This window comes from Coenobita brevimanus, chromosome 50 (assembly GCF_032717465.1).
Source record: "Coenobita brevimanus isolate Jiangsu-jjx chromosome 50, ASM3271746v2, whole genome shotgun sequence".
NCBI lineage: Eukaryota > Metazoa > Arthropoda > Malacostraca > Decapoda > Coenobitidae > Coenobita > Coenobita brevimanus.
This window is the reverse complement of record NC_137003.1, coordinates 16,946,916-16,960,707: the sequence shown is the minus strand read 5'-3', so window position 1 is coordinate 16,960,707 and position 13,792 is coordinate 16,946,916. Positions and strand designations below refer to the sequence as shown.

The 13,792-nt window shown below is 42.4% G+C and overlaps 1 protein-coding gene across 1 annotated transcript in view; it reads left to right on the top strand.

Moving 5' to 3' along the window:
* Positions 1-1,370: 1,370 nt before the first annotated feature.
* Positions 1,371-13,792, top strand: part of LOC145399685 (ionotropic receptor coreceptor Ir76b-like) — a 34,484-nt gene continuing 22,062 nt past the window's right edge. Inside the window, exons 1-2 of the mRNA XM_080272232.1 lie at positions 1,371-1,490; positions 13,364-13,519. Coding sequence (XP_080128358.1) covers positions 1,371-1,490; positions 13,364-13,519 — 276 coding nt within the window. The remainder of the gene's footprint in view (positions 1,491-13,363; positions 13,520-13,792) is intronic.

The window sequence follows — 13,792 nt, the reverse complement described above, 5'->3', positions numbered from 1 at the left end:
AGGCGTCATCGCTTCCCTGCTCCTCATCAAAAGTAATGAGTTGGCAACTGTGGGTCCCGATATCAGCAAGAGAGTGGACAAGTTATTCCGTACCAAATGAGCTATGAGTGTGGAAGGTACTGTGCAGTTCTGTCCCTATAAATTTCCACTCTTACCCCTGTCCCAGCCGTGCAACATATTTCACTATACCAGTAGTGCTTGTGTATAGTGTTTGGGCACTGTTGTGATTAGATTTGATGTTTGCAATAGGAAATTTGGTGTTTGTGAAGCAATCCTGGTCATAATCAGCCGTTGGCCCAGCGAAGATTATGCTACGGTTTCTAATCAGCTACACTGCACCAAATGTGAGTATTCAGCTATAAAAACAGTGACAGTGAATCATATGAATAAAGTGTGCATATCTAGTGTATAAAGAATTGGTGAAATATGTGCAGTAGCTCAGAGGAAGGCAGGAAACCGCCCTACAGTCACGACACATCATGGGTACACCATAGTTTTTTGCATTTTTCTCGAAAACTATGAGGCCTAGGATTACCGTTTGGGCTCAAATGAAAGCCAATGAAATTCTGCATAGGATGATAAAATAAAAACATAACAGATGCGGAAAAGTTTTTCGCTAGAGCTCCCTGAATAAAAAAAATCTTCTCTGTCAGAAATGGGTTTTACCTTTTCGCTTATTACTCGAACACCATACCTCGTATCAAACTGGGACCTCCGGCTTTCAAAAGCTAATAAAATTCTCTTTCCAATGATGTATAACATGTAGAGATTAATTAATAAACATTCGACTTATGATGTTCGGAAGTGAGATATATGCTCCTGAATATTTATTCACACAGCCCTAATGTAAGTAGTTTTTTTTTTTTTTTTTTGCTTATCGTGTAGAACAAACATCGACGAATAGGAATATGTGGGTTTTGTGGCAAGATAAATATGTTTGGGTGATGAAAATAAGCCAAGAGTACACATTTTTGGAGCGTGCGGTGGGCAGGGGGGTAGGGGAGAAAAGCCGGTGCGTCATGTCCCACAAAACTTATTAACTTATCCTCGCGTGAAAGGGTTAACACGATTTACAACAATACACTGATTTTCTGGGTGCTACTTACATCTCTTTAAAAGGGTTACCCATGTTGGCTGAGATGTTTAGCCAGACATAAACAGAGCTGATGACATACGAGCGCACAAATAAGTGACGACTCGCTTTCTTAAAATTTCGGACAAAATTCCCTGGGTCTGGCAACGTTCACTTAATTGGGAGTTGGGAGACGGATGCAATCTTTGCCTTTCTCTACAAACATTATTTATGGTGTAAAAAAGGTAGTCTTGCAAAACTATTAGTTTAGTGTTTATTTCTTATTAGGTCAGTAACAATGCTTAAATATAAAGCTGCATCTGGCAAGTTTCCACCCGTCATCATGATTCATGCCAGCAGTGTTATCAATGCAGCAATTTTCCCGCTGAATTTAGAGGTTGTAAAAGCAATCCAGCTGGTAGGAAATTACATGTTTTCTGTATATCTAGCATTCTTTTAAAGTTCTGTCTAACATTTTCATTCCTTAATTTCCCTCAATCTGGTGGATTTTTACCACTTTTGAGACCAATCTAGCTGATTTCTATAGATTTCCTTTGGCAATACTGCACGCCAGGCCTTACTGTTACAGTGACGAAGTAACTGATAGTCAGTCTCAGCCATTATCACACCCAGGAAGTCAGTGGATATCTCGGCCTTTGTCATGATCCCCCCCCCCCCTTTTTATGTCTTAAGTTCTCTTCATTGTCGCACTCTTGCTTTTGACTACCACGCTCTCCATGTTTAGTTTTTTCAAGAAGCTGCCCAACGTATTTTATTACATGTTGGATTTTCATCGTCATTAAAAATGACCAACTTCCCACCAATAAATTGCATGGTTTCACTAACTTGACTGAATACCAGCAGATTAATTTGCTTCTTGATAGCAACTCAGGTGGTTCGGGGTTGTTCTTGGGCACATGTAATAATTTGTCATGGTCTTGTGCTTCGTGAGGCCCCATTTGGCAAATTTTCTGTTCTACCTCTCTGTATCACTTATCTGTCCATTAACTATCCTCTTCTCGATGTTAAGCTGCCGGGATATCAGTCTTGCTGGATTATTTGCCAGATAAAGAACATAATCTGCTTGCACTGACAGGTTGTGGTATATTGTGTTGATCCATCTTGATTACAGTGCTCTCAGGTTTTCCTTCGTAAATATCATCCATCATAGAGAATTAAATGTTGATAAAACTAAATTTTTAGATGTATATTTTTCTGGTCTGATGGCACTCGTGATTTCGACACTACCATTTTATGTGGGTTTTATTTCATACGACTTGATCCTTCAGTATTGTTGATTTAGGATGTAAAATAAGCATTACGAGAGTTTCTCCGCATTATAATACTGAAACCATTGAGCGATAGGACGTGCATTTCACATTCTTTCATACAGCTAAGCCTCAACTTTAGTATATTGTGGTATCCTTTTCCAAAATGCAAGATATACACTGCAAAAACACTTATATATTGCTTTTTGGTGTTGTTTACCTAAATATTGCTCGTTCTGGTGTGCAATACAGAAAATATAACTAGGTCATGGGAATTGCCAGATACCACTTTCTGAGCGAAAGGTACTGGGAATCGGGTCATCACTTCCTTGGACATTTGTGCCACCTCCGATATCCATCACATCTTATATGATCTGACACTGACAAATCTTATTCATTATGGCCAGGGTCACACGGAGATTTTCTTAAAGAAATATTTTGCTTATTAATTTGCCTGGAAAGGGAAAAATCTGCCATCAAGGTCACACGAGTGGTTCGGCTCATTTCTTCCAGCTAAAATAAAAGTGAGCGTTGCCATGCAAGTACACGAGAAGGACGTTAACAAGTGAGTCTTACACTTACAAATAACAACATTAAAGTTGATAATATTCTTTGAGTGCAACTTATTATCAAGATATTGTCTTCAGAATTGAACACTGTTGTGATGTTGGCCAGAATGGCATTTATGGCTGAATACGAACCAACAATATGGATATGGTGGTGACCTCCCACATCTCAGATGTGTTGAGCTTTCATTATCCAGCACGAGATATGCGTGTTTTGATATATTGATTTATAAATCTAATGCTCCACCATACCAAATATCAGCAGGATGGGTCGTTTTAGCTTAACAGGGCTACCAACCTGAACATTTTCCCTTCTCTTCCATGGGAATCTGTTTGAATACCAACGGAAATCAAAACTCCTTCGATGGGAAGGGAAAGTTTAGGGAAGGGTTTATTTTTAAGAACACGGCTGTTAGCCCCTTTTAGTTCAACCGATGATTTAGTATAGTCAGATGAGGTGGAGCAGTAGCTTGACAAGTAATCAAGGAGACTCAGTATCTCAAACCAAGGCTCATCGAATTTCATGCAACCACGACTTTGTATTCAAGCTGTGGGAGGGGCCCAGTTCTGTCAGATGAAAACAAACCTACCTTATGAGCATCGGTGAAAATCAAAACACATACATTCACTCAAGACCAGAGACAAGAAGCAATTTTACAGGCGTGGTAAATCTAAAAAAAAGAAAAAAAAAAAAAAAAGGAATGAAAGACGCTGAATAGATATGAATAAGAAATAATAACATTGAGATGCGGAGTTAGAGATGAATGAATGTGTTTAACCCGCCTCGTGCCAGTGCCGTTTTAAAATGGTATGACGTAATTGCGCACTCAGTGCCAGTGCAGTTTCAAAACGGTCTCGATTTCAAAAATTCATTGTGACTTCAATTTTCAAGCTAGGCACGGAAAAATTGGTGTGCTTGTAGGGCAACCCTTCCTCTATCTGCCTTCAGGTGGCCTGACCCATACACCCACGCGCTCCCACCTCACACTCACTCTGCCTCACTCTGCTTGTGTCAGTCATTCAGTGCAATTATGTCTCGCCACAGTCTCTCTGACGAGGAGATTCAGGACCTCTTGAGGGTTCTCTACACTGGGGAAAGTAATCTGGATGATGACAACATAAGGATAAGGACTACATCCAGCCTGAGGAGGAAAGTAGTAGCAATGACGAAATTCCCTCACCTAGAAAATCCAGGTATGTGGGCTACACTAGGGCAACATGTGGTAGGAGGCCACCTGCACGTTGTCGTCTTGCACATCACGATGATAAGGAGGAAAGGCAGGAGGAAGGTAGTCCTGGAGTTGAGGGGTGGTTGGGGAGGCAAAGAATTTCACCACATGGGAGGAAAGTGTGAGGGGGAAGAGTGGAAGATTTGGGAAAGTTCCATTGTTGGGGGAGAGTGACTCATCTCGCCTGCGCTCTCCCTTGTCTCCCCATGACCCAGCTCAGCCCAGCACCTCAGGACAAAGTCTTCCCGACTTCCCCACACCCAGCACCTCACGTGAAACTCTTCCCCCATTCCCCACACTTCCCCATGCTTCCCCACAGCCCGAGGAACACGAAGGCAATGATGATGATGAGGAGGAAACGACGTGGGAGTGGGAGGACGGTAGTGACTTTGTCCCCCACATTCACCCGTTCACCCACGAAAATGAGGCCAGGTGTAGTGTCCCTGAACTTCACCATACCTCCAGTAGGCTTGACTTTTTCAGGAACTACTTTCCTGTGGAGTTTGTTTTGAAGATTGTGGCCCTGACCAATGCCTTTGCTGCACTTGAATGTGGGGGAACAACACAGACACGACACAGCCGATTGTTTGAACCTGACGTGACCCTGGGTGAAATGTATGTGTTCCTAGCACTTGTGCTTTTGATGGAGATATTGAAAAAAAAGTCAGCTTCCCTCGTATTAGACTGTGGATCCAGTAATGGTGACACCATTTTTTGGTAAGGTGATGGGAAGGAATCGTTTTCAGTACATCCTGAGCAGCCTTCATTTTTTTGACATCCTTGACCCTGCTAACGCAAACAACATGGACAGGATGAGGAGGATATGTCTGGTTTTTGATCACCTTCAAGAGAAATTCCGTACCTCCTTCTCTCCATACTGAGACCTCATCATAGACAAGAGTCTAGTGCTATGGAGAGGTAATATTGCTTTTCGTCAGTATATCTCCAGCAAAAGACACAGGTTTGGCTTCAAAATCTTCGTGATGTGCGACTGTAAGACTGGGTATGTGCAAGACATAGTCCTGTACACAGGTGTCCAGATGGACATCACAGAAGATAGAAGTTTGGGACTCTCAGGGGCTGTGGTAAAAACGATGATCGAGGAATACCTTCATCGTGGGCACATCTTATACCTCAATAATTGGTACACAAGCCCCCTTCTTGCCAGGTACCTTCACCTGCATGAAGCTGGTCTGTGCAGCACTGTAAAGAAGAACCGTCGGCACATGGTGAAGGTGGGGAGGAAGCTTCAGAAAAATTTGGTTGTTTTTTACAAAGCACATAATATCCTCGCAACAGCATGGCACCACAACCGCGAAGTATTCCTCCTCTCGTCTGTTCATCGGCCCGCTGTACACCGCACAGACAGTATAGATTACAGGGCAGAAGGGCGGCGCCACGTCTAGAAACCAGAACCTGTCTTGGCGTACAATGTGAATATGTGACAGGTGGATCAATCAGATGCCATGATTTCCAGCGTTGACTGTGCCAGGCCCACGATGAAGTGGTATAAGAAATTATTCTTCCATCTCCTCGACATCACCATCCTCAACACTCACTATCTCCATGCACAGACCACTGGCATCCAAGAGACATTCGAAGGCTATATTCGCGATCTGGTGCGGGAGATATTGGGGGAATATGGGGAAAATAGAAGTGCTGCTTGCCACTGCCACACCGCCGCCACACCTCTCCGCCTCACATCTAGACACTTCCCCAAAATCGTCCCTCCAAGTGCAACACGTCAGAATCCCCAGTGGAGGTGTTACATGTGTGCAAACAGCACTGTAAGGCCACGTACTCAGAGGAAGGACTCAAGGTATATGTGTGCCGAGTGTGATGTAGGACAGTGCGTATACCCATGCTTCGAGGAGTACCACACTCTCGCTAACTATTGAGAAACAATAGTGTGGTAATGATGAGTGATAAAAAGATGCTCAAAAAGTGTTGTAAATACGAAAACAAGACGCTCAAGAAGTGTTATTATAAGTACTGCATACAGTGATGACATGTAAATATTTTCTCGTAAGTGTAAGGACTGAACGTTGTGGAGTAAAGTTTTACGTATGTTCTCCTAAGTGTTAGATGATATATTCACAGTGAGATGATCAAAAATACTCTGGTAATGTCTGTGTATACTGAAGGCATGTTGTAAATAATTTACTGTAAGTGAAAGGGCTGTACATTGTGAAGTCAAGTTATGTATAATTTCTCGTAACTGCAAGACAATGCATTCACAGTGATACGTATAGTGTTGCATGAGTAAGTGATTTTTTCCCCAAAAAAACATGATTTCTTTATGAAATAAATTTTTTTTGGGGGGGTGAGAAGTGGACAGAAAAGTGTTAATACCATTCCTATACCTTCCCTGAGTCACGCTGGTGAGAATACCTGAGTTTACCTTGCATAGAAAATGGGTTTTCTCTCACCGCCGCTGGGGATTCCCCGCCCGCTCACACCTGTGGGTGGCCAGAGAGACTACGAAAAATGCACTTCAAGCCTCCGGTGAGTTTGTTTATGGTCATATTCGTTTTTTTCACATCAAAATCTATCATTTTAGCCCCCCTAAAAAATAAAAAATTGGCCAGCACGGGGTGACACTTAGAGTGGCTGGCACGCGGCAGGTTAAAGAGACTTGTAAGGGTTAGGAAAGCGTGAATGAACGGTGGTTTCCAGCCATTTACAAAAGAAATAATTGCTACCAAGGGGTCTGCATTTACCACATGATAAGCAGGCGATACTGATGACTCCTTGGGTGACAGTTCCTCAAAAATATGTAAAATTCACAACACACAGAATAAACAGAGTGCTGACAACAACTCCCCGTTTGAGCGGCAGCCTTCTGCCACCTGGCATACTGGTTGATAGGTCAACTTTATTCATTCTTTTTAGCTTGAGCTTTACAATACATGCATAAATTTAGGTAAGTGGATGAGTGGATTAGCAAGAATAAATTTTAAAAGCATGAACAAAACAAAAAAAAATTGAAAACTTTGTAAAAGTTAGGAAACATTTAAAAGATATTCTCAGGTAGTCTAGTTCTTTCCCACACTGCTATCATACCTCTTCGTCGAGCATAATTTTACTTCCATAGTTGTCACTGTCCTGGCGTGTATAACAGAACATCTAATACATGCCCAATCGTAATATGTAACTAGAGGCTATGGACAAATTAATGTTTAATTTAAATATAGAGTGTACCATTTTCTATGATACTTGTTATCGCCACTCCAGATATATTGTTAGGTCCCCGTCCCACACTGCCACAGGTTCCAACAGCTTTAGTACAGTACAGGAAGGACGTTGCCCAGTGATTTGTTCTTCCTATTGACAGCCTTTAGGTGTAGAGTACACAGGATCAGCTCAGGCGTTGTAAACAGACACTGGCTTAAGTTCACTGGCTTTATTTTCCAAGTAATTACACTTAATGCTTTCCAACCTCACTTCACTGTTCTCACAAGCACTGGAGCTATAAAAACTTTATTAACTGCAATTGCACTTAATGCTTGACAACACTTCACTATTTTCACAAGTACCAAATATAATCTTCACTACATGTAATTAAACTTAATGCTTGCCAGCAACACTTCACAAACCTCACTAACAGGACCGCACTACACTCAAACTGAACTGAAAACTGACTGAACTTGTTCTAGCCTCCTCCCCATCCTTATATAAGCTTGCATTGTTCAAGAATGATCTACTTCCTCACAATTCTGGCATATTCTAGAGAGAGAGAGAGAGAGAGAGAGAGCACAGTTACCAGCTCAGAGACAACCAAAACATGCAAGAGTTTTCTTACATTACATAACACCGTAAATTATTTACCATACAAACTTAGTTTCAATTACATAATTTAACAGTCAGGTAAATAAAACATTATTGTGAAAAAGAGCATAAAAATTATTGCATAACTTATGAAATAACTATGCTCAGAAACAGCAAGCAACCTGGCAACTCTAACTTATACCGAAACCTATGGTACGGGAAACATTGAGAAAAATCTCGGCTACCTAACTGGCAAATCTCGCTTCTTAACACTACCCCCTCCCTAGTTCTTTGTTGTCCTGACAAAACTACACAATATATACAAACATAAACCTTAATCCTAATGAAACATCTAACTTCACCCAAAACAATCCTTCAACTTACCAGGTCTTCTTCTATGCCACTTCCGACAACGTCCTTGCTCCTCCACACAGTTCACTTCTCCTGGAAGGTCTTGGTCCACTTCCTGATGCCCTTCTTCTCTTGGGAAACTGTCACCATCCTCTTGCACTTTAGCTCCTTGGTCCTTTTCAACATCCTCGGCTGCGGGAAAGCAATATTCCTCAGAGATGTCCCAGCTGTACTGTCCTGGCCCATGGTACTGCCACAGATGATTCACATGTACCACCTTTGGGTGAGACTTCCTGCCTCCCCGAATCTAATACGTTACATCTGATAGGAGATCCAACACAATGTATGGCCGGTCCCACGGGCCTAGGATCTTCGGTGGCTGTCCCTTCTTTCGCTGAGGATTGTATAACCAAGCTTGGTCACCATCCTTGAAGCTCACGTCACTTGCCTTGGTATCATACTTGCACTTCATCATCTCCCCTGAAAACTTAAGGGGTCCTCACGCTTGATGATGTACCACAGCCAGCCTTTCCTGAAGATGCTTCACATAGCTGGAGGTGTCTGTAGGCAGCTCTTCACCAGGTGGTCTTCCCATTAACAAGTCAACAGGTAAGTGTAACTCATGGCCTAACATCAGTTTTGCAGGTGTGTAGCCGGTAGACTCATGGGATGCAGACCGATATGCCATCAACAACGCAGGTAATTTCTGGTCCCATTTTGATTATCCCTCTACACAGTACTTGGCCAGTTCTCGTCCCGGAGTCCAGTTCAATTTCTCCACCATCCCATCTGACTGTGGCCTTAGTGGGGTCTTCCTGGTCTTCTTGATCCTTAATAACTTGCAGCATTCACAGAACACAGCAGACTCGAAGTTTCTATCCTGGTCTGAATGTAGCTCTTATGGCATCCCAAAACGACGGAAAAACTGGTCAACCAACACCCGAGCATAACTCACAGCCCCTTGATCGGGGATGGCGTAGGCTTCTGGCCACTTTGTGAAGTAGTCCATTGCAACACATTTATATACCGGTTTCCTCTTTCAGTGAGTGGCAAAGGTCCAGCAATGTCCACCGCGACTCTTTTCATCGGTGCATCTAATTGGTACAGCTGGAGAGGGGCACAACCAAGTTCCTTGGGTCCCTTCTTGGCACAGCACACATCACAGGCCCGACACCACTCTTCAACATCCTGACACATGCCTATCCAGTAGAACCTTTATCACAGCTGACTTAGAGTTTTCTTCACTCCCAGGTGCCCAATAGTGATCTGGTTTTGGGATTCATTCAAGATCTCGGACCTCATCTTCTTCGGAACCACCAGTTGCCAATACTTGCTGAGGCCATCGGCTGTCCCCCACTAATGCTCCAGTAGTCTGTTGTTCAAACGAAGAAGGTCCCACTGACTCCAGCAACTCTTGGTCACACAGCTTAACCTGGAAACTTCTTCCCAAGATTGTTGCACTGTACTCCACTGCAGCCACTCTTCATCCTCCATCTGCATCCTCTTCAGATCTTTTTCATCTGACGCTGGCCCTGTCACTGCAGTACGGCTGCATTTCTTACCAAGATTCCCATTCCTACTGCACTCCATGTTGTCTGCTTTTCTGTCTTCTCACACACCATTCATCAAGATTACCCTGCATTTCCTCAGTGGTGGGGCTTCTTTGGAAAAACTGGCTGGTTGTTGCCTCTCGTCACCAGCCTTCTCTAATTTTCCCCATCCTTCTCATTTGGACACTCATAGCTGAAGTGTCCCACCTCACCACATGTCCAACACCCAGTTGTTGCAATTGTGGGTTTCCTTGCACTGCTCCATTCTTGTTCCTCCTTCCATTTGTAGCAATCCACCTTCTTATGTCCAGGCTTCCCACAGAACCAGCAACCTCCTCTGATCTTCTCTTGTTCTCTCATCCACTTGTTGCAGTCCACTTTCTGATGTCCTGGTTTTTCACAGTGCCAACAACTTCCCTCAGATTTTTCCATTTCACATACCTGCCCCTTTCTTGCATTGAATCTTGCACTGCAACCTGTCTGAAAAGTAGATGTACTGGACCTGACATACGACCCAAATTCTAGAGCCCTGGCTAATGCTTCTTGCATGCTTCCGGGTTGTCCGTGCTTCACTTGCACTTTTTTCTCTGCACTGTCAAAAGCATCAATGAACTAGTCCCTCAGTAGAATAGCCGACAGGTTAGGTGCTGCTCCAGGGTACACCTTGTATGCCATACTCTCCAGGTCATGAGGAAGCTGCTGTACGGATTCTCCTCGAGCCTGTCCATGGCTCAGGAATCTTGATCTGTAAACCTCAGTCTGGTATATAGTTCCATATCTGCACTCCAGCACTTTTACTAGGGATTTATAACTGTTCCTCTCCATTACTGACATCTGGTCCAGAATTTCCATTGCGGCACCCTTAAAGGTAATAGCAAACTGCACTGCCCTCTGCCTATCATCCCAACCATTCTGATCCGTAAGTAACTCAAACTGTACACGGTAAGCTTCCCAAGATACTCTACCATCAAATTCCTGAGGATTCTTTTTAATTGGACCCCATTATTGCCATGCACTTCACTGGTTTGGGGCCTAAAATCTGGGGCATCATAATTAAGGCCAGAACTTAAAACTTCTTCATTCTGATTACTCAACCCCTTAATGCTACCTTTAGATGCCTGGGATCTGTCAATATTCACCATACATCGGCCATTCCTTTCATATGCTCCCTGTACACTAACCTGAGGCTCAGGAGTGCAATATTTCTCTACAGCCTCAATTTTCTCACTGACTATCTTCACATGGTCAACTACATGCATCAACTGGTTATCTACATGCTGTCTGCACTCCATCACAATTCCCTCACTAATCTTCAGCTGGTTGTGTATATGCTGTCTGCACTCTGTCACTGTTCCCTCGCTAATCTTCACCTGGTTGTCTACATTCTTCACCTGGTCGTCTAGATGCTGTCTGAACTCCATCACATTATTGCTTACCTCACAATTCTGCTGCTGTAGCTCAGCGTATACTTCCTCCTTCAACTGCTGCTGCTCTTCCTTCATTTCCGCCATGAAAGCATCCAGCTGTTCTTGCATCCTCAATTGTAATTCCCTCTGTTGCTCCTGTAATACCTCCTGAAGCTGTTCATATTGTTCTTTCTGTTCTTCATTCTGTGCCTGTAATTGTTCTTTGAGTTCTTTTTGTCCTTCACTTTGTGCCTGTAATTGTTCTTTGGGTTATTTCTGTCCTTCATTCTGTGCCTGTAAGTGTTCTTTGAGTTCTTTCTGTCCTTCATTCTTTGCCTGCAGTTGTACACTTTGTGCTTGTAACTGTTCTTTAAGTTCATTCTTTTGTGCCTGTAACTGTCCTTTGAGTTCGTTTCTGAGCTCTTTCTGTTCTTCATTTTGAGCCTGTAATAGCCTAACAATTGTCGCCATGGACATTTTCTCCTCCTGCCCAGCTCAAGACCTTGTCTGCACACCTTCTGCTTCCATGTCAAAGGTGAGCCTTACTGCAGCCCTGAATAATCCACACTCCTGACACCAGTTTTATGTCCCCATCCCACACTGCTACAGGCTCCAACAGCAGTAGTACAGTACAGGAGGGATGTTGCCTAGTAAGTTGTTCTTCCTATGATCAGCCTATAGGTGTACAGTACACAGGATCAGCTCAGGAGTTGAAAACAGACACTGGCTTCTTAAGTTCACTGTCTTTGTTTTCCACTTAATGCTTTCCAACTTCACTTCACTGTTCTCACAAGCACTGGAGCTATACAAACTTTACTAACTGCAGTTGCACTTAGTGCTTAACAACCCTTCACTATTTTCACAAATACCAAAAATAATCTTCACTAACTGTAATTAAACTTCATGCTTGCCAGCAACACTTCACAAACCTCACTAACAGCACCGCACTACGCTCAAACTGAACTGAAAACCGACTGAACTTGTTCTAGCCTCCTCGCCATCCTTATATAAGCTTACAGTGTTCGAGAAAGATCTACTTCTCCACAGTTCTGGTATTGTCTAGAGAGAGAAGCCACAGTTACCAACTCGGAGACAACCAAAACATGCAAGAGTTTTCTTACATTACATAACACTGTAAATTATTTACCATACAAACTTAATTTCAAATACATAATTTACCAATCAGGTAAATAAAACATTGAGAAAAAGAGCATAAAAATTAATGCATAACTTACGAAATAACTATGCTCAGAAACAGCAGGCAAATTGGCAACTCAAACTCATACCGAAACCTACGGTACGGGAAACGTCGAGAAAAATCTTGGCTACCTAACTGGCAAATTTCGCATTTTAACAATATCAATGGATAACAAGTGAAATTTCCGAATATTTTCTATTTATATGTTTATTTTGCTACTTGCAACAGTACTGTAAGGTATACTGAAGCACCGTTTTCCTTAATGTATAGTTATTATTTACTAGATAAGTTTGAAAAATATTATTGTGTTAGCATTTTTATGACTCTATGACTAATACAGTGTTGGAATGTATGACTTTAATATAGTGTTGGAAACTAGCTGCATGGAAAAGAAATAACAGAAATCTGGATTATTTTGTCACAGTTCATTATCAGATATATTAAGTTAAATTATTCCCAGTATTCCCAAACTGAAGGGTAAATTATTATAAAACAAACTTCTCCAGACAATTCAAAGAACTACTTCAAAATAATATCTTTTGCTTCACCCTAACGGGCCTGTATACTACTACTACTACAACTACTACTACTGATACTACTACTTCTACTGCTGATGATACTGATAGTAATTCCATTTTAGAACTTGTGCATATTTAACGGAGATTTTTTTTTTTTTTTTAGTGCGTGTGTTGGTCTTGTGGAAAATCACATTGGCTGCTTTCTTGAGTTTCCAATCACCAGCCATTTTTCTTTTTTATTGAATTCAGACACTCGATCTACCATCTGTTTGGTCAGCAGTCAATCACTCAAGCACTTGGTTACTGTATTCTTTTTCCAGGAGACTGAGAAACAAGACTGATGACCTTGACCCTGACATTATGGTTAACAAACCAATGCTCTACAACTAATCCGCCGATGTTTATTGCTATTTGCATTTCTAATGTTTTTTTTCCAGGAGGTTGATATGTCGGGACTTATAACTCTTAATCCAGAACGGAATGATAACGTCGACTGCAGCGTGGGATTGTACATCGACAGCAAGTCCATGACATACAAGCGGCCCGTGTTGGAATCAGACATCGCGGGGTTCATAAAGCCTTACACGCCTATGGTAAAACACACACACACACACACACACACACACACACACACACACACACACACCATTATGCAAACATGCACACGCACACACTCTCCACATGCACATACATCCAAACACACACTGACCCATGAACACTGAACTATATAAAACTAGATTGAATAAAAGTAGATATGGAGACAGGATAACACGAGCTTCACTCATATTTTGAATACTGCAACTACGTAAATAAAACTAGGCACACACACACACACACACACACACACACACACACACACCACCGCT